Source organism: Ochotona princeps, chromosome 7 (assembly GCF_030435755.1).
Source record: "Ochotona princeps isolate mOchPri1 chromosome 7, mOchPri1.hap1, whole genome shotgun sequence".
In the NCBI taxonomy this organism is placed as follows: domain Eukaryota; kingdom Metazoa; phylum Chordata; class Mammalia; order Lagomorpha; family Ochotonidae; genus Ochotona; species Ochotona princeps.
The window spans coordinates 67,107,968-67,131,502 of record NC_080838.1 but is presented as its reverse complement, the minus strand read 5'-3'; the positions used below and the strand labels follow the sequence as shown (position 1 = coordinate 67,131,502).

The 23,535-nt window shown below is 43.0% G+C and overlaps 2 protein-coding genes across 2 annotated transcripts; both read right to left on the bottom strand.

Moving 5' to 3' along the window:
• Positions 1 to 305: 305 nt before the first annotated feature.
• Positions 306 to 4,618, bottom strand: CXCL9 (C-X-C motif chemokine ligand 9). The gene is made up of 4 exons (XM_004596228.2): positions 4,509 to 4,618; positions 3,033 to 3,159; positions 1,678 to 1,762; positions 306 to 766 (listed from the first exon to the last, which is right to left on the bottom strand). The coding sequence occupies exons 1-4, from the start codon at positions 4,570 to 4,572 to the stop codon at positions 671 to 673; spliced, it is 372 nt and encodes a 123-aa protein (XP_004596285.1). The 5' UTR covers positions 4,573 to 4,618; the 3' UTR covers positions 306 to 670.
• A 14,064-nt stretch (positions 4,619 to 18,682) lies between these two features.
• CXCL10 (C-X-C motif chemokine ligand 10) lies at positions 18,683 to 20,592 on the bottom strand. The gene is made up of 4 exons (XM_004596227.3): positions 20,486 to 20,592; positions 19,857 to 19,980; positions 19,543 to 19,632; positions 18,683 to 19,114 (listed from the first exon to the last, which is right to left on the bottom strand). The coding sequence occupies exons 1-4, from the start codon at positions 20,544 to 20,546 to the stop codon at positions 19,069 to 19,071; spliced, it is 321 nt and encodes a 106-aa protein (XP_004596284.1). The 5' UTR covers positions 20,547 to 20,592; the 3' UTR covers positions 18,683 to 19,068.
• Positions 20,593 to 23,535: the final 2,943 nt, after the last annotated feature.

Below are 23,535 nucleotides of genomic sequence, written 5' to 3'. Positions count from 1 at the left end.
GTGCACGGGTGTCCTGAAAGGGAGAGCCTGACTACACGGGAGAGAGGCAGGCACTGAATGGTGAAGGACTGCTTTGCCCGAGGCAGAGAACCACAGACAATGAGATGCTCATCTGTGCAGAACACATGCAGTCATGTGGCCACAGAAGCCAGGAGATTCTCAATGCCAAGCACTGGTCGTCTCCACTAGCGGGTCCTTTAAGGCTTGCAGCCTGATTCAAACACAGATGCAGCTTAGTAGGGTCCAGCTTAACTAAGCCGTCTGGCTAACCGGGACACTGACAGGCTTGGGGAATGCTGACTCGTAACTCTCTCCAGGGGTTGCAAGTTGTGACCCTGCATGTCTTGGACTGCTCTTTCAGGCAGCTCCTAGGTGTGGGATGCAGTAGTGTGGCCATCTGTTCAGATGTGGATATTACTACAATCATGGTCTTAAGCATGATGAAATTCAGAATGCCGGGGGTGGAAAGACTGAGATGACCTCAGAACCTAACAATTCTTAAGGTTTGGGTTTTTACATTAACTTAAAACTTCAGTTATAATTATATAATAATGCTTTGCATGTTCTAGTCAGATTAACAAATTATGTATCGGTATCCACTTTTTGGAATTATTTCTGTACAATTTTTAAAAAAGATTTTGACAGAAAACATTAGTTGGTAAAGTGATCCTCATGGAGTTTTCTTTTGATGAAGCTGTTGAGACTTTTTGAATTTCTTAACTTTTGAAAGTTTTTTCCCTTTCTTTGCCTTTTTCTTTAGGCTATCCTGTAAGGAGAGAGTACAAAAAGGTAATGTTTTTCGATTTTATAATCTTTTCCCTCCTGGAGTTTATTCAGACCCCCCAACTGTGTTGTCCATCCTTAAGACTGGGTTCACGTTAACTTTACTCTCTCCTCGAGTCTCTGCCTAGAGGAGGAGGTACCAACATTCTAAATGCTCTGCTTGAATCTCTTCTGGCTTATTACTACCCTCAGTGCAACCCTGTTCACCGCCCACCTCCTCCAACTACAACTCCTTGGGGTTGGTACTAACCTCATTCACTTTTTATACGCAAGGAGGCTGAGGTTTAGGCTGGGTAACTTGCCAAACCAACACAACTGGTATGTGGTAAACCACTAGACAGCTCTTACTAAAACCAACTCCACAACATATCATGCTGGAACTTTCTCGCTTTATTGTGGTCTGCTTTTCTACCTTATTCACACCACATCCTACAAACAAACCTCAATTCTGTTAGTTAAGGCTTCCCGAGCACAGCAAGCTGTCTTATGATTCCAATCTTGTTCATGCTGTCTTTACCTTTCTTGTGAATTCTTAACCTTCAAGATCCAGACCCAATACATTTGATCTGAGAAATCTTTCTAATACTTTCACCACAATTCTTTGCCCACTAAAATTAATTACCCTTTCCCCCATAATCTTCAATATCCTGCAGGTTTTTATTTTACATTTCACCTACTGCATTACAATTGCTATGCATTGTCGTAAAACACCTGCTACAGAAAGTACTTTTTTTTAAAATCACTTTTGTATCCTCAGTGTATATCACTCAACTCAATACAATTTGAATGGATGAAACCATGAAAAATATATCCTTAAATTGGACTATCTGGATTCTTTGTCTTTGATAGTTTTTTTCTGAAAGAAAGAAAATTTTGCTCTTCCTTTTCACCAACCTGTTTTTTCCACTTTTTCACCAATTCCTTCACCTCTGTAGAATCTGGGTTTAGACATATTTGATCTCCATTCTTCTTTATGGCACTGCCAAAGAAACAGTAATGAGATATTTTTGCCTGCTAATAGTTGAAGTATATTTTTTGCAAGTAGTAAAAATATGTATAAATATTTTCTTAAAAAATTTAAAAGACAGAGAAGTCTTCCAGTTCATTCTCCCAATTGGCCACAACGGCCAGGGGTGCGGCAGGCTGAAGCCAGGAGCCAGGAGCATCGTCTGGGTCTTCCATGTGGGTGCAGGGGCCCAGAGACTCCGACAATCTTCTGCTGCTTTGTCAGTCTCATTAGCAGGGAGCTGGCTTAGAAGTGGAGTATTTGGGACCCAAACTGACACCCAACCGGAATGCTGGCATTACAGCTGGCAGCTTGACTTGCTAGGCCAAAAACAAGCCCCTCTGAATTTTCTAACAAAATTAATAAGAATAAAATAAAATGTTTTCCTACAACAAGACTTGCAGACTGGTGAGTCTGAAAAATTTGCTTACATCAGTCCCTCCATGAATAATTTCCAGATTGCTTTCTTTAATTTCTCTGTAGAGTCTGAGAATGGGAATAGCTGTTCCATTTGTCATCTAGGATTTATGCATTAAAATACTTAAAATATATATATCCCTTAATCTAATAATCCTAATCTGAAGTAAGATATTAATAGGAAAGAATTAAAAACATAATACTGTCACAACAGAAGTTTGAAAGTAGCAAAAAATTGGAAATAACCTACATTTATAAAAGTAGACATTGGTCATATAAATTATGATGTATTCATATGATAGAATGCATCTTGGCCATTAAAGACAACAAAAAAATGACATTTGTACAAGATTTAGTGGCATAAGAAAATAGCTGTGTTGACAGTGTTAATGAAGAAGCAGATTATCAAACTATATGTGGTATAGATTTTCATTGTATATATTTAATATATATGTATATATATAGTGTCTAAAGCTGTACACACAAACCAAATCAGGAAGATTGGGAAGATTGACCAAAGGGCCAATAGCATTTATCATTGGATAGTTGATTTTAAGCAACTTTTTGTTTTCAGTTGTCTACATTAAACATTTTCAGCAATGAACATGAATCACTTCAACAATATATTATCTCTGGTTCCTAATTTCTACCAGGAATCCCATTATTTTAGAAGAAGAAAAGGAAGGAATAGACCAGATTCATGGAGGTGCTAGCCATCTGAATTTTCCATGTTACTTACAATGGGCAAGCGCTCCAAGCACAGTGGTCACACTAAATTCAGTGTCACTACCAACATGACACACGTGCTGGATGACAGTCTACTTACATGATCTCAGTTTTCACACAGGAAGGGCTTGGAGAAAACTGTTTAAGGTCTTTTAAGGATTGCAGGTGGAGCTTCCCCTGGCTGGTATTGATGCAAAAACAGCGTCTATTCTTAATGATTCCCATTCCTGTGGCAGAAAGAAAGAGGGGAGTGCATGGATTGAAGGCAATGCCTCAATTTAGGTGATCCATCAAAATGGCACATTTGACTTAAATATGACTACTGTTAACATTTACTGAGTATCCACAAATCATTGCCACAAACCTTTGGAATAGGCACTATTGTCACTTCAGGAAGCTAAGGCTGACAAGAGGTTAAGAAAAGAACAAAGTCATATGACTTCCAGAGGGTTGGGGCAGGATTTCAGCTCTAGTCATTCTGGGTCTAAAGGTGGTACTCTTAGCATCTCACCCTACAATCTTAGGAGAAAAAAAAGACCTTCCAATACCTGTTACAGGTTGAACATGGAGATGTATAATTTATATGTTTATATGTGGGTCAAGCTTTTTAAAAAGATTTTAAAATGTATTTGAAAGAATTACAGAGAGAAAGAAAGAGAGACAGGTCTTTCATTGCTGGTTCATTCCCCAAATGGAACAATGACTGGGGGTTGTACAGGGCTGAAGCCAGGAGCCCAAAGCTTTTTTTGGGTCTCCTACATTGCTGCAGGAATCCAAGTAATGGGGCCATCTTCTGCTGATTTCCCAAGCACATTAACAGAGAGATATTTGGGAAGTTGAGCAGCTGGGTCTAGAACCAGTGCATATGTGGGATGTTGGTATCATAAGGAGCTTAACCCACCACACCACAATGTGGCCCCATGAATCAAGTTTGTTAAGGAACTTCAAAATCTACGTATTTATTAACTGACTTTAGTTGGTACTGGGTATGCAGATCTACTTGCAATAGCCAGTTCCCATCTTCATCCTCATTCATCTTCCTTCTTTGAATATTTAAACTTGATAACCATTTAAAAGGTATTGCCTTTATATGTTAGTTCTTACATTCATTCAATGCATATTTATTCAATGCTTTTTATGACACATATTAACCACAAAACTTCCATTTTATGGGTGAAAAAACTCAGTTTACAAAGATTACTAACCTAAGCTAACAAAAGTAGTAGACAGATTAGGGGAAGTCTCTTTGATAACCTATTATTTCCTTAATTTGTTAATCACAGACATGGTTATTAAGAAGCAATCTCAAGGTAAAAAACAAAGACAATTTAGGAGACACAGCCTATCATCTTATCTCATAACCAATAAACTTCAAGAACCGCTTAAAGGAATTCACACACCTACAGTAAGGTTTGTGCTAGACTTGGCAAGGGCAAGTTATGAACTTTGGTTAATCAGTTACCTCAGCAAGAAGTTTCTGATGCATGCAAACCATGGAACTCCAGTGACTCAAGAGGCTTCTATAGTGCTTCACACCTCTGACTTTAACAACCCAATATAACTCAAAACCCCTTACCTTGAACTCCAATCAGAATCAGGAAGGTGATGCCCAAGACGAAAAGAACACAACTTTTCTTCATGGTGTTGGAATGGAATTCCTCTAAGTCACTTTTGTAATGGATCTGAAGCCTGAGAAATTCTTTACAAAACATGCTCTCAGGAATCATATTTATTTAGGAATTCTACTTTCTTTTAGAACTCTGATTGGCTGTTGTCCTTGGCTGAGTAAACAAATCACACACTGTTTTTTTTGTGCTGGGGGAAAACCTACTCTCAGATCCCAGGGAGTTTCAGCATGTTTTATTTCCATTTCACATAAATGGGTAGTTTATAGTAAGGGATGTGAAACCAGCAACACCAGTAGCCTTTAGCACACCTATCAAGCTCACTGGGTTGAAGGACAGGTAATACGATGGCTCTGCTAACATCATAAAACAAGGGCTGGAAATGCGGTTTCCATACAGGAAATATTAAAGTCTGGATAAGTAATACATTTTTTTAAAGCTGATTACTATTTTTTTAAAATATAATTATTTTTATTTTTGATGATTTTTTTACGTAGTTGATTAGGGTGCAAACAGTCAAGGGCTACAGGAAGGTTGGTGAGATCACCATTTCCACGTTCTCTTTTTTTCCTTCCTGTATCTGGGGGAAAGGGGTAGATAAGAAGAGAAGCCTTCCAGCCACCTCCATACCCAGGGATGGAGGACAGCCACCTGACGCCATCCCAGGATCCCTAATGTGGGGCATGCTCCAAGGATTGATTACTATTGTACAGTTTTCTGTAAACATGTGGCTATAATTATCTATTCTGATGTTGCTCATCCAACCATTTAAAGCACCTTAATTCCCACCATAGCGCCGGCCTCTAAATTTCTTCTTAAAGAGAGAAATTAAATTCTAAGAAATAAGATTTCATTAGGTAGAGTTGAATTTTAGTGGGCCACTAATTTCTGCAGCAGTTGATATTTTTTAGCCTTCTGAGAATCAATTTTTGCCTCCCTTACAGCAATACTGCCCTTCTCATCACATTGAGAACACATGCTGTGATTTACGGGAAGGACAGACTGTGGCATTCTATGCCTCATTGTGCACACTTCTGCCTGGTTTATATATGGATTATTAATGTTTAGAAAGAACAATGAGGAACTCTTTGGAATTAAAAAAAAACACTTGTGACCTTTGATATAGCTTTATTGATTTGGTAATGATGTGATATAGGGTGGGGCTGCGATCAAATCCTAGCTTAGTCATCCTAATGGTTGTGTGCAAAATACTTAGCTTTCCTGAGCCTCAGTTCCTTGATCTGAAAAGCACAATTACTAACTAACCTGTTAAGCATAATAGTAACTTTGCCTTGCCAACTGCAAAACACCTCAGTTAGTGGTTATTCTTCCTAGCAAAGAAAAGAGGATTAAATACATCTTCAGGGCTTACCACGACCTGACGCTGCTTATCCTCCCAGAATCCTCTGCTCCCACCACTGGCAAGCATCCTATTATTAGTTGTTACGCAAGCATTATCTCCTCACCCCTCTCTTCTCCCCGCTCCCCTCTATCCTCCATCCCCCCTGTCCCGCTTCGCGGAGCTCCAGACATGCGTGGTCAGGCTCTGCCACATGCTCTCCTGACACCACTTGCTCTCCTCATTGAGTCAACGTCCATAGTTACGGCTCCTTTATCTGTGATCCTTTGAGTAACACTGCCTTCCACAATTAGACAGTCATGCCCGGATACAGTATGGGGAACAGTCCCTGGCACAAAAGGTTCTGGAAGCCCATGCGGATGCAGGCTTTGAGGGGCTCCGCGGCTGCAAGCCGCTTTCGCAGCTGACGCATGCGCACACTGAACATGCCCAGACTCCCGGCCTTCCAGAACCTTCTTCAGCTGGAGGTTAGAGCTGGTGCCGCCTGGCTTGTGCTGTTAGCTGGTGTAGACGCCGCAGGCTGCTGCTACTTGCACTATTCTGACGGAAGGCAAGGAGGAGAATATTCGGGGGCGGGGGGGGGGTGGTTGGAGGGAGGTACTGCAGTTGTGTTCGTGGGATCTCTCCTTGCCTACCCCAGGCCATTTTACAAACTCGGGGTCCCAGGAGGTTGAGGAGGGCGCCATTTTGTCGGTGAGATGGCAGGCAGTGGGGCTGCCGGGCGAGGCTGTGAGAGAGCCGTGGGTGACCGGGACAGAGACCCCTGGGACCGGAGAGGCGAGCGGCCACTTCCTTGTGGGTGGCAGCACAGCTAGCTGTTCTGGGGCCCAGGGGACCTTAGGGGATAATCGCTCCCCGGCAGCCTAGGCCTTTGCTGAGCCCGGTTTCCCATCAGGGTGAAGGGAAGGAAAACCCCCACAGAGCATCTGTTCATGTAGAAGCAAAACGGAACCTTTTCAGAGAAACAGAAACTTGACCCGAGGCTATTGGCCGGCAGCCTTCACAGGCCTGGGAGACCAGCCAGGGATTAGCAGGACAGCAAGGAACAGCTGACAGTTACGTGTTAACTTGTAACAATCTTTAGCTTGAGTAAATTCTACTCCAGGTCTCTCTCTTTGCTTCCTCTCATTTGACCGCTAGAATCAGCTGTGATCTTTCTTTAGGTTTTCCATATGATGGTCCCTGCCTTATGTGCCTTTAAGGTTTTCTTTTGGGGTAAGTTGAGTCTTGCTTTTACTTGTGAGAAGGGGAATTTCTCTCCTAAGGAGACCTGCAGGCCTGTTTCTTGTCTCCGGGAGGGGACTTCCCCTTTGTGGCTGCTATTAAATGGGTCGCTGACTTGAAAAAGGTTTATTTCTCCAAAGTTGCTGTAAACGCCAGCTGTGCCTCGGGAGTTTTTCACTTCCCCCGTCCCTTTCCCTCCTGTCACGAAAGTCATTTCCCCTCCCTTCCTTAGGAAGTGCAAGCTATGGGATGCTGTCGGCAAGCAAACCCTAGTTTTCAGATGGTTTGATGCCCTCCCTGGTCATTAAGAAAGGAACCAGTTCTAACTTGGCTAATCTTGCTTGCTGGCTTCCTGGCATCATGATGAATCTAATATCTGTCTTGTCTATCTAACTGTCTAATCTCCCTTCCCACGTACCCCGCTCTCTAGGTTTAAATGTCATGGAAAGCTTAACAACTGAATTACACTTATGGAGAAACCATCTTGAGGGAGAGCAAGCTATTTCCAAGAACAGCTGTACCTACTATTGACAGCAAGAAAAGTTTTGCTGACTTTGGAAGTCAGTTTATAGTCTTCTGATAAATAGCCATAATTATTAAGAAATTATCCTGAAAGGGAGAAAAGATTTCAGTGGTTAATATATTTGTATTTATGCAAAAGAATTTAGTTTTAAATTGCTTATCGGAATGACTTTACAAGAAAAAAAAAATTCAAATCCTTGAAACATTTGCTGCAAGTCCTTCATTTCGGTTGATTCATCAAACTTGTTATGTTTCTAGACTCAGAGAAAACAAATATGAAGAGTAATTTCTGCAAAGAGTTCACATTTACTGGCAGAAAAGCCACTTAAAGGACCGACTGTAGGATCGACTGCATAGTAAAAGTTTGGAGGTGCTGCGAAGTTACTAGTCCTAGCTAGAGGTTCAGACACAGCTGTGTAAATGAGACCTGACAGGGAGAATTACTTAGAACGTTTTTTAAGTCATAAAAAGATGTGTGCCTTGGGAGGGGGCAGTATGCATAGGAGGTATGCACATTGCAAAACTGCAATTACTTTGCAAGATAATGTGTAGAATATTAGAGAGTGATGAGAAATGAGGCGAGACGTGTAGCAGGAGGAAGTTGAAGGGCCTTGTTAATCTATGAGATGAAAAGACACTGAAAGATCTTAAGCAGGGCAGTAACATAAATAAATTTACGTATGCACGCTCAAAAATACACAGCTATGAATATGTATTTTGTCACTCAACAGTATTTTTTAAAAAAGAAAAAGATTTGTTTTTATTGGAAAGGCAGATTTTACAAAGAGGAAATATAAGATATTCTGTCTGCTGGTTCACTACCCAAGTGGCAGCAACAGCTAGAGCTGAACCAATCTAAAGTCAGAAGTCATGAGCTTCTTCTGAGTCTGCCACACAGGTATAAGGTCCCAAGACTTTGGGCCATTCTTCCTTGCTTTCCCAGGCTGTAAGCAGGGAGGTAGATGGGAAGTAGAGTAGCTGGGACATGAATTGGCACCCTTATGGGATCCCGGTGCATGCAAGGTGAGGATTTTGGCAGTAGACTAACATTATTTTTTGATTAGTATTATTTGATATGTGTATTATTTTAAATTTTAAAAAAATTATTGATGTTTACCTAGTGATCAGGGTGGGAAGGATGGAGGGTTAGGGAAAAGTGGATGTGAGGGCCAGGTGACCTGGGCCCGGCTGTATTCCCCCCACCCCTGGGACTCACAGACCCACCATCCGCCACACAAGTGGGCCCAATGACCTGGACCATATGACCCGGGCCCCAGTGGACACCCTGCCCTCAGTGCTCACAAACTTGGCACCCACTGTGCAGGAGGGCCCAAGGACCCAGGCCAGGTGACCTGGCCCTGCCAGATCCCCCACCCCAGGGGTTATGGACCCAGCACTCACTGCCCCCAAATGCATGGCTTGGCTCACCTTGGCATCTACTAGTATGTTACACAAGCCTGGCTTAGTCCAGCCTGCCCCCAGTTCCAGTTCCTGCTGGTGGGTGCTGCAGCTTAGCCCTGCCCAGCCTGCGCCCCCTGTCCTGGCCCTAGTGTGAACTGGCTGATGTTTTAGTCTGACCTGGCACCTCCTATACCCTGTCCTGGTTCTCAGATCTGCCAGGGGATGTTATGAATTGGCCCAACCTGATCTGCCGCCTAGATCTGACCCATATGTATGCTGGCAGATACTGTAGCTCGGCCTGGTCAGGGCTTCTCCTTGCTTTGGTTCTTGCGCTCACCTGCAGGGACTGCGTCCTGACAAAGGAGTTTCCCTCTATCAGGCCTCCTCCCATGGCAGACCTCATGCACACTGGTGGGTCTTTGGCTAGGTCGACTTCGTCCACCTCTTGTCCCGGCAGGAACAGTGTCCTTGTACAACTGGCCTTCACCCAATCTGGTTCTTACTGTTGGGTGTTGCAGCTCAACCCTGCCTGATCCACACTCAAACACAGCTCTCATGTGCTTCAGTGTGAGCTGAGACCTAGCCCAGCCCATTCTGCACCCACCCTGGCTCCCATGAGTACCTTTGGGTGCTGGAATCTAGCCCAGACCCAGTCCACACCCATGCTGAGAGTCTGCAGCCATGTCCAGCCTAGCCCAGTGCCTTCATTTTGCTCTCATGCTTACCAGTGGGAGACCTAACCCAGCTGGGGTATCCCGTTAGCTTCTCAACAAGACCTGTTCCCAGCCATAGCTCTTGCTTGTGCCAATGGAGATTGCAGTTTCACAGGGGTAAGCCACTGTGCCAGTCCTGAAAGACTTTTTCTTAAAGAAGTGTCTTCAGTTGGTTTGGTAGGCTATTTTGGCTTCAGTTCCAGTTGGACACATTAGTGTAATCTTGTTACCTTGAGCACTCACCATGGCAGGGTACATGAGTCTCAATGGCTGTGTAGCCATCAGCATCAGTAAGAACAGATGAGGCAGCATGGCTCTGCACCCATTTCATTTATCTAATAATTTGATGGGTACCACGCCTAACTGGTTCTACTCCAATCAGTATTGCCGAGCAGGTATATAGTAATTGCTATTCATGCTGAAATTAACTGAACTGAGAATATTTCAGTATTTTTTCCCCATCTCATACAGTAATTTGATGGAGGTTTTCGATTTCTGACAGCCAGGGAAGATTGTGCCTTGGTGGGATGTAATTAGGGTTAATAACCTGAGAAATTCTAGGAGTGCCTTTAAAATATGAATCATTAGTTTCTCCTTTATGTTTCTTAAGAAAATTCCTTTAAGAAAGACTTAAAGAATTTATGAAAATCTCCAAAATTGCTAGTTTCCAGGATCCCTTTAAGGTTGCACAGATGTGGGATTTCTGCATTGGTGTCCCTGTGACTTGAAGCGGAGTGATCTGTTGAAGGACTATAATACTATTAAACTCATAGTTGTTAGGCTTTTTTTTGGCAATTGTAGAACTTGATGAGAATCTGTTGAAAGCTGTGGATATGTTTACACTTATATAATATTTTGCATATAATTTTAGGGAAGTTGGTAAGCTTCAAATGCCATATATCCTAACTCAATCTTCTGCTCAAGAGGTGAAAGCATTGCAGAGAGTCTAACCCTCCCTAAGCTGTGGTTGATGTTCAACTTTCAGGTGTTTCTTTTTCCTTTCTGCTTTTTCCGTTCACAAGCTAACTAAGATTGTTTCTCTCTTGCATCAGAGCCTAGGAAACAAGACGCCTCAGCTGTGCTGGCTCTAATTAGGCTTGAGTGTCCTGGGAAAGTATTGCTTAATATGTGAGCAATATTCTTTTCTCTATTACTAGTGAAAATAAGACAGTTTTTTAAATTTTGAATTAATTTTCCCACAAAACTTTTCCTCAGCAATTATACAATTAAAACATTAAACTTAGTTTTGTGATGTATTAACTTTTGAAAGCCATGTAAGCTTCTGTTTGATAGACTTAGTCTAGTAAATAATTTGCCAGTAAACAAATTGGATTTGTAATGGGAGAAGGTCAGTATTTCTCCTGTGCTTATCTGGTGACTGAACAAAATTAGTGTGATCTTCTTTCCTTTAAGGTTTACTTTCTCCTAAAGTTTAAGAACGAGCTAGTGTCTTTGGAAAGTTGACCTGTCCTCAGAAGTAATTTCAGTTTCCAAAGGATTATAGCTGTGACAAATGTCATTAAACCACATTTATTGAATACATGTCATGTATTCATTCAGTCAGTGCCTACTAAGCATTACTGTGCACTCAGTCCTCTTGTTACCAGATCTGCAGTGACAAATAAGGAAGGACTGTAACCTTTGTTGTCACTGAGCTGTTGGACGTAGAGAATAAGTACACAAGTGTAAACTGTATTTACGTGTAACAAGATGAGCTACAAGCGAAATTCAGGCAGAGATCAAGAGTGAAAACGTTTTTATTTTCAGTAGGCTGGTGAGGAAAGCCCTCTCTAAGGTGATGGACGAGAAGAGTTCTGACTCTAGTGGAAGTGCTGGGGGCCTGCTTGCTGGGTTGGGAAGCAACGGGAGGCCAGGGTGGCTGAAGTACAAAGGCAGAGGCCCAGATTGACAGAATTCATGCACGCGAGGCTTAGGTGGAGCTTTTAAAACTCTGCTGGGAGTTCTGGGTTTCATTTTAAGTGTGATGGGGAAATTATTAGGATAAAAGCAGAGGAGAATTGTAATTTGATTTACATTTTAAAAATATTACCCTGATTGTTATCTAATAGTGAATAAGTGATAACAAGCAAGAAGATAAGCACGTATGAAATGTGAGAGTATTTTATAAAATAAAAATATAATGGAATTAAAACACTTTGGAGTAAAATAATTTGAAATCTGTTCCTAGAGGGGGGTCTTCAAGAAGTTCATGGAAAATATGTATTATCCTTGGATTTCGTATTTAAAACCACCTATCTTTAGACAGAGATCTTTTTTTTGTTTTAAAGATTTATTTATTTTATTACAAAGTCAGATATACAGAGAGGAGGAGAGACAGAGAGGAAGATCTTGCGTCTGATGATTCACTCCCCAGGTGAGCCGCAACGGCCGGTGCGCACCTATCCGAAGCCAGGAACCAAGAACCTCTTCCAGGTCTCCCACGCGGGTGCAGTGTCCCAATGCATTGGGCCGTCCTCGACTGCTGCCCCAGGCCACAAGCAGGGAGCTGGATGGGAAGTGGAGCTGCCAGGATTAGAACCGGCACCCATATGGGATCCTGGGGTGTTCAAGGCGAGGACTTTAGCCGCTAGGCCACGCCGCCGGGCCCGACAGAGATCTTTCATCCACTGTTTAACTCATCAAAGGTACACGATAGCTGGAACCACGCCAGGTGAAAACCAGGAGCCAGAAGCTCAGTCCAGTCCCCCACATGGTGGCAGGAAACCCAAGCGCCTGAGTCCTCAGTGCTGCCTCCAAGGGACCTGTTAGCAGGAACTGGGATGGGAAGTGGAACCAGAATGAGAATCGGAGACACGACTCAAATGCAAGTTCTGACATGGGATGCAACATCCTAACCACCATAACAGACACTTGGCACCTCAAATTGCCATGGCAACAAATAAACTTTCAATTTCATTTTTCATAAATTCACCTATTAGTAGTTTAGTGAATTTCAGTATAAATCATTACGTTTTAACTTAGCATGGAGAAAAATTCTGGCACTTATATGATTTCATTTTCAGTTTAAAACTTTTTCAAAGTAGAATAATTTCACTGAAAATGTAAATTCCAGCTTCTAATTTAAGATTTAACACTTAGGGGCCTTTGCTGTAACAGATTGGATTAAGCCGCTGCCTGGGATGCTGGCATTTCATGAGTTCAAGTTGCTCCTCTTCGATCCAGGTCCCTGCTGATGTGCCTGGAAAGGCAGTAGAGGATGGCCCAGGTACTTGGCCCCTTGAACCCTTGTCGGAGACCCAGAAGAGGCTTCTGGCTCTGGCTTGGTCCAGGCCTGGCCATTGTGACCATTTGAAGAGTGAATTAGCAGGTAGAAGATGTGTCTGTATTTGTCCTTGCCTAACTCTGCACTTTCTTTTTCTTTTTTTTTTTTTTAAGATTTTATTATTATTGGAAAGCCAGATATACAGAGACGAGACATAGAGAGGAAGATCTTCCATCCGATGTTTCACTCCCCAAGTGAGCCACAACGGGCCGGTACGCGCCAATCCGATGCCGGGACCAGGAACCTCTTCCGGGTCTCCCACGCGGGTGCAGGGTCCCAAGGCTTTGGGCTGTCCTCTCCTGCTTTTCCAGGCCACAAGCAGGGAGCTGGATGGGAAGTGGAGCTGCCGGGATTAGAACCGGCGCCCATATGTGATCCCGGGACTTTCAAGGCGAGGACTTTAGCCGCTAGACCATGCCGCCGGGCCCCTAACTCTGCACTTTCAATAAAAAATATAACTCCTTAAAAAAGAAATGCATAAAATAAAAATAAAATTCACACTTTTAATTTAGTATTTTCAGAAAATACTTTCTATTTTCTTGAACTTCCCCCTCCTTGATTGAATATATTAAAGTTGCTTTTTGTAAAGATTTTAGAAAATAGGGCCCGGTGTGGTAGCCTAGTGGCTAAAGTCCTCACCTTGCATGTGGTAGGATCCAATATGAGCACTGGTTTATATCCGAGCTGCTCTATTTCCCTTCCAGCTCCCTGCTTGTGCCCTGGGAAAGCAGTCAAGGACGGCCCAAAGCCTTGGGACCCTGCACCCATGTGGGAGACCCAGGGGAGGCTCCTGGCTCCTGGCTTTGGATCGGGTTAGCTCCAGCCATTGTGTGAATTCTTCACCTCTGCTCTACTTCCCTAAAAAGTTGGACTTTTATTACTTTTTAAAATATCTCTAGATTTCTGTCTGAGTTGGGTTTTCTGCATAAGCCTTCTTTTGTATACATTTTAAAAATGTCATTTTTAAGAAGTTTTTCTCTATTACAGAAATAAATATAATTTGCCTACCCAGCTCCACTTGCAATTTAAAGAGCTAGCATGACTTGGGTGGGCAAGAGAATCTGGACCGTAGCATGTACAAATCAGGATGCTTCCTGCGACTGTACTGTCATGGAAATCTGACACTGGAAGGAGGACAAGTTCCTGGGTAACAGAGAGGCCCTGTCGGGATTCGCGTTGTGGGACAGCGGCCTGAGTCTTGCCAGTTCTGCTTCCACTTCAGTTTGCCTAACAGTAGAAGATGGCCTAAATGCTTAGGCCCCTGCCACTCACATGGGAGACCCAGATGGAGTTCCTGGCTCTTGGCTTCTTTCTGGTGCAGCCTTTGTCATTACGGCCATTTGGGGAGTGAAGCAACAAATGGAAGATCTCTTTCTATGTCTCCCCCGTCATTCTGCCTTTCAAGTAAATAGAGCAAATCCTTTAAAAATGAAAGACAAAAAAGCAGAGAGGGCCTAGCAGATCCTATACAACATTTCATGATCAAGAAATAAATTTTCATCCTATTAGCTGTTTAAGATTTTGAGTCTTATTACAATAGCATAGTCAAACAGTCTTATGCATTATTTTGTGTATGTTTTCTGAGATTTACATAACTTATACACATGTAAGAAAGGCTTTTGTAAGTTAGTTCCTGCAGGTCTCTCCAAGGTCATTTTTGACAGCATCCCTATCTCTAACACACCAGGCTCACACCTGTATGTTTTATGCACATCTGGGGAGTTTCTGGTTGTTTTTTTTTTCAGTCCTTGGAGTGACTTGTTTTAATTTTGTCTATTATAATAAATGATAACCCATGTCATGGTCAATCCTCATGAACTCATATGTGATAGACACAAAAATGTGTCAAATGAACACACTGCATTTGAACATAGAAAAACTTAAGCTCACTGGTGAGTCGTCTTCCTGAGGATTAGTTGTCCACAGAGGGTAAGAGGAGAATAGTTGGAATATGTTCTCTACAAAATTCAGCTGTTTCCATGGGCTCCTTTCCCGTGAGTGCAATTGGATGCCCGTGTAAGGCCTGACAGGGGGGTTCCGCTCTCTTGTTCTCCTTCTGCCAAGAGACTAAGCAGCAAAAAGGCCACCACCAGAGGCTGCCGTCTTGGCCTGGGACTTCTCAGCCCTCAGAACTGTGAGGAAATGCATTCCTCTCCTTTAGAAATTACTCAGTCTCTGATGTTTTGTTGTACCAGCATAAAGACTAAGACACAAAGACCAAGACGATAAGTCACCTTTTGTAGATTTAGGAGGTTAGGAATTAAGTAAGGAAAATGAGAGGGCAGGAAGAAGGAAATCACTGGGCCACTTCCTGGGTTCACTGAAATGCTGTTAAGATTCCCGTGGTAGTTGTCAAACCCTGTATTCATTTGCCATATATCAGTGTGTGGTAATTCTCTTATTCTTCCATTTGTTGCTTGAAATTGCTTGATGTATATGAAGACACCTAGGAGTTGGTGATATTCTGGAGTTTTTTGTTGAATTGTTTAACCTTTGTAATGTAGAGTAGAATATACATTCAAAAAAGCTGAAAACATGTGGGTACAGATTAGGAACAACCTCTTGTTCAGCCAAGGGAAACCTTCCATGGAGCAGCAGCCCTTGGGTACCCTGCTCCCTGACTGCATTCCCTCTCTCCCAAGAACTCCAAATTTTGTGTGGTTTATTCCTTTGTTTCTCACTCCTCTGTCTTTCCTCCTAGTTAAATGCTGATGTGTTTCATGTACTCTTTGGCATGCTTTTTTTGTGCAAGATTTCTTTTAAGGTTTGTTTATTTATTTTATTTGAAAGCCAGAGTTACAGAGAGAGAAGACACCTGGAGAGATCATCCATTCGCTGGTTCGTCCCCAGCTGACTGAAAGCTGGGGGCCAGGAGCTTCAGCCTTTCTTTTGCCATGAGATCCCTTCCTATGTAGATGGTAGGGACTCAGGCACTTGGTTTTTCTTCCATTGCTTTCCTAGGGCATTAGCAGGAAGCTGGAATAGAAGTGAAGTAGCTAGGACTTGCCCATATGAAATGTCAGCATCACAGGTGGCAGCTTAACCCGATAATGCCACAATGTTGGGCACCTGTGCAAGTGTTTTTAGGTTCAACCATGTTTCTGTATATGAAGGTATTTCAAAAAACTTGTGAAATTATTGAATTAAAAAACCAGAACGGGGCAGGGGTTGCTAGACAGAAAGGCACCTGCCAGTATGTGTGTGGGCTGAATAGTAGGTTGGTTGGGTTGAACTAGGCTTCAATGCCCATTGACAAGTACGAGAGCTAAATGGGATGTGGAACAGACTGAACCAGCCTGTGGTGCATACTGGCAAGCATGGGAACTAGGGTAGGAAGCGGGCCTGGTGGGGGTTATTGTGGGTTACTCCAACAAGGCTGCAGCTCCCACTGGTTTGCGTGAGGACCAAGTATGAAGTGGGTAGGATCGAGCTGGACTACAACACCCATTGGTTCAAGTGGAAGACAGGGCTGGAAACAGAACTGACCCAGCAAATGCAAAAACCAGCATGAGCATAAGCTGATTGGGACCACGGACAGTGCTGGACTCTGTAATGGCAAACTCACACAAGAATCAGGCTTGGGATCACCTCAGATGAAGTTTCTTTGGAAATCCCCCCAACCATGAAGAGACTATGCCAGCCAGTGGCTTCTGAATAGGTTTCATCGCAATTGGAACGGCGAGATTGGTAGAAATTCAGACCTGTTGAACTATCAAAACTGCTTGAGCAGGACCCTCAGAGCACGCCTCACATTGGGGACCTGGGATGGGTGGGAGACTGGGTGGGGCTTTTCCCTTTGTTACTCCTCTGACCCCAGATACAGGGAAAAAGCGATAATAGTAGTGTGGAAACAATGGTGTTACCCACTTTCCTGTAGCCCTTGACCCTTTGTAACCTAACCCACTAAGTAAGATTATTAAAAAAAAAAACCCATAATGTGAAGGGGCTGGTGCAGTAGCATAGCATATAAATCCTTTACCTGCAGGGCTGGCATCCCATGTAGTTGCCAGTTTGTGTCTTGGCTGCTGCACTTCCAATCCAGTTACCTTCTTGTGGCCTGGGAAAGCAGTGGAGGATGGCCCAAAATCTTGGGACCCTGCATCCACGTGGGAGACCCAGAAGAAGTTCCTGGCTCCTGGCTTCATGTCAGCTCAGCGTTGGCCATTGCAGCCATTTGGGGAGCTAACCAGAAGAGGGAAGACCTTTCTGTCTCTCCTTCTCTCTGTAAATCTGCCTTTCAAAGCTTTAAAAATAAACAAACAAAAGATAATGTAAACTTTTCATAAAGTTTTTGAGGAACCCCCTATGAAATTGCATTTTATTTGCTTTCATTGTTGCATAATATTTCACTGAATGGGCATAACCTAACCTAATTTACTTATCCACTCAGGCAGTTGAATTGTTTTCAGATTTTTGCTATTATAAAACAATGCCACTGTAGCGTTGTTAATGTTTCTTATGTAAGAATTTGTGGCATATTCATAGTAGTGGATTTGGGGGGACAGAGAGTGTACAGCCTGAACTTTATAAGATAATGCCCAACTGTTTCCCAAAGGAGTTATAGCACAGCTATTTTGTTTGTGTTTCCTCCTTGCACTAGCAGTGGAATCACATTCTTCATTACTCTTCATCCTTGCTGAAAGTATTTCCAACTTAAAAATTTGCCAATGAGGTGGTTTAATATGGTATCATATAATGATTTGAATGTCTATTTCTTGAGGTTAAACATAGCTTTCATGTGAGGAACTTGTGTCTTTTTATTATTCACTTCTGTTACTGGTCCTTTTTCTACAGGATTTATTTGTACACTCTTGATACTAGTAGTTTATTAGAATCACTTATTTCTTAGTTCCTAATTGGATGTGGAAGGCAAGGAAGGAGTAGTATAGAATTATTCTTAGCTGTCTAGCTTGGGGACTTGAGTGAACATGTTGCAGTTAATGTGGGATCTAGATTTAAAGAAAATTATATCTGGGAGAGAGGGAAATTTAGTTTTGTGTGTGTGTGTCATTTGAGGTTCCTATAGAATACTCAGGTGGAGATGTGCTATGAGAATTTGTCTGTGGGCACCTGAAACTCGAGCCAAGTTCTGTTACGCCTCATCAGTTATGAAGGACTTTTACCTGATGGACCTTTCAAGAGAAAGCAGGTGGAGAGTGTGATAGTTTTCTAGCTCATTTGTCCTCTGCCCATTTTCTCTAGGCCATGTGTCCCTTTATCTAACCTTATGAAATAAATATCTCAGTCAGAAAACCATAAAACACTTCATTTTACTTATAATTACTTTATTCTTTTTTCAGTATCAGCAGTCTCTGTTAGTATTTCCCAGAGAACACATTGTTTTAATTTTGAAAAACAAACTTGTCTTAAAACATACAGAACATCTGTCTACAGTTTACAATTTCCTCCATTTCTTGTGGATATATAGTACTTAGTACAGATTGTTCCATATACACTGAAAACAGTAGAAACATATACACCTAACAATACTTTGCACATTCTTTCATTAAATAATATTTACACATTTCAGGCATTCTTAGCTTGATCTACAGACACCAAAAGAATATGGGTCCCTCAGGAGACTAATGTAAACGTAACTTTCAAAAAGTAGATTTTGCTATCATGTTGGTTTGTATGCCTTTTAGTTGTTTGAGATTTTAAGAATGCTCCCACAATAACTAAAAAAAAAAAAAAAAATAGGAAAGATGAGGAAGGTGTACTAGCAGGCTGGAACTTGGCACATTGACTCAGAATAGCTTATGGGATGGTGCCAAGATAGAGTTACTGTGAGAAGTTCAGGATGGTAAACTCTTGACCGTGCAGGAGCAGAAGCAGCTGGTTTGGCAACTGGCTGATCACCTTTTAGGAGAATTGTAAACTTAGTGCAGTGAAGGGTTTGCATAAATTCTGTATGGGAAGTGTGGCAGAGGGAGCCTGAATGAGGGGTTGGCATACAGTCTGTGTGAGGAAGTGTGGCAGAGCAGCCTTTCAGGGGTCCGTTCTTGGCATCACTGTGGGGACTGTGCTTCTCTCTGGGTTTGAGATCTTTTAGACCTGTAAGAAAAGAAAAAAGATACATGAGTGTGCTACACAGGCCGTGGCTTCAAACTGAGCTTCTGATGCCCCAAGATGCTCAGGTGGAAGACATGCGGAGCTCCCCTGCTGCTGGCTGGTGATTGTGGAATTTTACAGGAGCTACACGTTTTCTGCCTGTTTTTTTTCCCCCCTCGGGCAGTTTTGCTTACATTGTCATTGCTCTGCCTCAAGGTTGAAGAGCCCTGACAGTTCTTGACAGACAATCAGGTTAACTTTGGCTCTTACCACACAAGATAGCACCTCAGCATACAAATAGAAATTGAGGAGGGCATAAAGGTTACATACTTTTAGGCTGAAGATCACACTGCAAAGCCCAATGCAAAGATTCCTAATTCCTTGAAATTGCATTTCCTAGAGTAGTCCCTTTACAAGCGACAGCTACCTACCTTTGCTTTCTAGCTGCTTTCAGTAAATTCTTGATGGCCTTTGATTCTGGATTCAGACATCTCTTCTCCCCATTCTTTTTCATTGTGGCACTATTAGAAGGAAATAAAAAAAAAAATACTTGAAACAGTATTGGACCATTAGGCAGATGAAATACAGTTCCAGAGCGAGACACCAAAGTTTTACTGTAGCTTTTTCCTGTTTTGTACATTAGTTTTAGAAACATCAAAAACTACTTGGCTAATCTTTAGCTATTATCATGTTGTAAATATGGGTTATAACCAGAGAGATGAGCACCAGATGAGGTTTTACTCACATGATCTCAAGTGGACAAAGTTGATTTGCAGGAATGATTTCAAGTTTTTCCAAAAGTCTTGGATTAATTGGTTTATTATGAATCTTGATGCAGGTACAGCGCACAGTTCTGGAGAGAGGCATTCCTGCAAGGAAAGAGGCAGTTATAGCAAGAAAGGTTGACACAATGTTTCCTTATAGGCGTTTCATGTACGTGGGATATATTTAGCAGAATCCATATCCCCATTTCTTTCCATAATCTCTTCATCACAGAAGGAACGTATGCCATTTTAACATGTTGCTGAGTGATTAAACAGTGAATTTTCTGAATGACAAGAGTTGTCATTTGCAAAATTCTGTCACTGAGTACAATCCAAGTCCTTAACTAAGCTTAGAGAAGGCAATGTTTGTATCTTACCCTCTTTCTTCTCATCCTCTCACATCCTTTCTGCCCTCTCATCCCTCTTCCTCTCCTTTTTTCCTTCTGCTATTTCTGTGACTTCAGTCATTTGTGTGAACTCAGTGGCTGAAGAAATCTCTGCTCATTTCCCTCCCGTTTACAGGGAGGCATTTTTCACATACACTGTTTCTCTACTTTAAAAATTATTTCCCAGTAATTTTAAAAATTAGATATCCCTTGATATTTCTTACCATTAGTCCAGCTCACAGCCACTAAGATAAGGCAGAAAGTGAGAATGGCAGTTTGGCTCATGGTGTTGAGTCTGCAGGTGCCGGCGCAGTAGGCTCCGGATGTTTCCAAGCAGTCAAGTGCTTCAGAAAACGTGGGATTAGTATGCCATATTTATATTCAGAGGCACTTTCCCTCCTTAACTCTGATTGGATAACATTACGGTTGAGTCAGGACAACCTGCTGGCTCTTCCTTCGGGGAAGTCCCATGTTGCATAATTGAAGCTTTTACTTGTATTTATTATGACCTCCCATTTATGGAATTCCCCTTTGTCTTCCGTTTGTAAGAGTGAGTTAGGTTTCACTTTCCAAAACATGAGCTGTTTCCTGAAAGCCATAACTTTATTATTGCATGTAGAAATGTTTTTAAAATCGAACTTGAATTCTTATCTTTCATATCATAAAATAAAAATCTCAAATAAATTCTTAAGTCACATACCTAAGTTCAGATTTTAAATTAATATGCCTTAATTTTGTGTTTTGCATGCATCTCAAGTTGCAGTAGGAAGGCATGCATAGAAATATTTTACATTATTTATTTTCATGATACATCTATGAAAGTAGGAAAATTATTTAATAGGTGGAAAAGAGATTGTACCATCAGTATGTTCTATGAGGCTTTTCTTTCAATATTTATCTAACATTTTTATAATTAATTCCAGAAGCTCTTTTTAAAATATCTTCATTAATGATGAATTTTTTACAATCATTTTTGAATTAAGTAACTTTTTGTAGCAAAAAGTTTTCTGATTATTAGGATAAGCAGTTCAGCTGGGAAATGCCCTTTGAACAATTAATATAAAGTAGCCCCTAGATGTAGGCAACAGTACCTTGGCAAGTGTTGCACTGCTGGGAAAAAAGCAGCTAATAGCTGGTGGGAATCCTAGACCTGGTTAATGCCTGGTTAACTATACCAGCGTACCAGCATAGTCAGCTATTTATTTACTTTTTTTTTTTTAATTTAAAAGGTAAGTGGGAGCCAGACGCTGGCATGCCAACAGACAGGGTCTGGGTACTTGTGTGTTAGTGTGCATGGGCCCTGGGTGGGCAGGCAGGGCCTCAGGCTGGCACAGCACAGTGTCAGAGGGCCAGGCATGAAGATCTGTGGGCACGGGGAGCAGTGGGTTGCACAGGGAAGCTGGCTTGGAGATGTGTGGAAGGGAGGACTGCTGAGGGAGAACGTGACAGGTGAAGAGTGACTTCTGGGGGACTTCTACCAACCAGGCTCTTGTACTTGCAAATAAACAAGGAGGCTGAGATTGGATGGTTTAGAGAAGAGAAAGAGGAGGACCTTTTAGGGCCAAACCGATGCACTTGCCCATTTGGGAGACCTGAGCTGCCTACCGGTGTGCACGGAAGCCATGGCTGGGGGGCCTGCCTGACAGGGATCAACCACGGTACCTGCCAGTGAGTGTTGGGGGAGACGTCCTGGTGGACTATGTTAGGCTGGGTCATGACACTAATCAGCTCATGAGAGAACTGGGTGTGGGAGCAGATTCTTTGGGGAATCTGTGAAGCTGCCATATGAAATGGTTTGCTGGAGAACTGGGGTGGTGTCAGGCTGAGCTAGGCTTGACCATAGAGCTCAGCAACATTTATGAGTATTGGAGATGGAAACAGGCCAGGCTGCAGTACCCACAGGCACATCCAAGAATTTGGTTTGGGGCAGGCTGGGCTGTAATATCCTCCAGCCCACACAAAGGCAGAGACTGGGGCAGACTGCCTGGTAAGGGCTGAGCTCTGAGTCTGGGTATGGGCCTGTTTGGGGAGCTTGGGAAACTCCCCTGGTGGGCATTAGCTCCCTCTGGTGGGCATGTGAGTCAAAGCTAAGTGTTGGTTAGGCCAGGCAGGGACGCTTCACTTACTGACACTTGTGTGGGTTGGCTCTATGCGGAGAGGAGGGGTAGTCGAGGCAGGGCCAGGCTAAACCAGAGTACACTAGCATGTGTGGTAACCAGGATAAGATGTGGGCCATTCTAAGCTAGGATGGGCTGTCACACCTACCGGTTTGCATGAAAACCAGGAATGGGGACAGGCTGAGCTGGGCCAGGCTGATGCACCAACTGGTGAATGCCGAGGTAAGGCAGGATCTGCCTGTCTGGGTCGCAGCACCCACCAGCACACGTAACTCTTGGAGGTGGGAGTGTGTTGGGGGGAAGAAGCCCAGTAGGGGGACAGCACAGGCTCCCCTGCTGGGTTACAGCTCCTGCTGGTGAACATGAGAGCTGGGACTAGGGACGACCAGGCTGGGCAGAGGTACAATGCCTGTTGGCCTATAAATGAGCTGGGAGAGGGGGAAAGCCAGGCTGGCCTTAACAATCATGTCCAGTGGTGCATGCGTGAGCCAGAGTAAGTACAGGCTGGTTGGGCTTTACTGCAGCGTCAGCTGGCGAGTGCTGGGAATGAGGGCAGGTCTTGTCAAAACAGGCCGTAGAACCACCTGGAAAGTGCAAGATCCTGGGCTGGGAGTGGGCCCAGTAAGGAAACAGTGGGCACCTCTCTGATGGGCTGCAACTCCCACCGATGAGTGTGAGAACCAGGGCTTGGGGCAGACCTGGCTAAACAGGCTTTGGTGGGCTTGGCAGCGTGGCCTAGTGGCTAAGGCCCTTGCCTTGATCCCATATGGCTGCTGGTTCTAATCCTGGCAGCTCCACTTCCTCTCTGTCTCTCCTCCTCTCAGTATATCTGTCTTTGTAATAAAAATAAAATAAATCTTAAAAAAAAAATAAAAAAAAAACCAGGCTTTGGCACTTGCCAGCATGAGTGTGGGCTGGTAGTGCAGTTGATTAGGTTGAGGTAATAGGCTCCATTGCTCATTGATGTGTATGAGAGCTGAATAGGATATGGAACAGACTAGACCAGTCTGCTGCACATACCAGCGTGCATAGGAACCAGTGCTGGGGGCGGGCCTAGTGGAGGTTATTAGGGGTCACCTTGACTAGGCTGCAGTTCCCACTGGTGTACATGAAGGCAGAGTGTGTGGCGGGCAGGGTAGGCTGGGCCACAGTGTCCA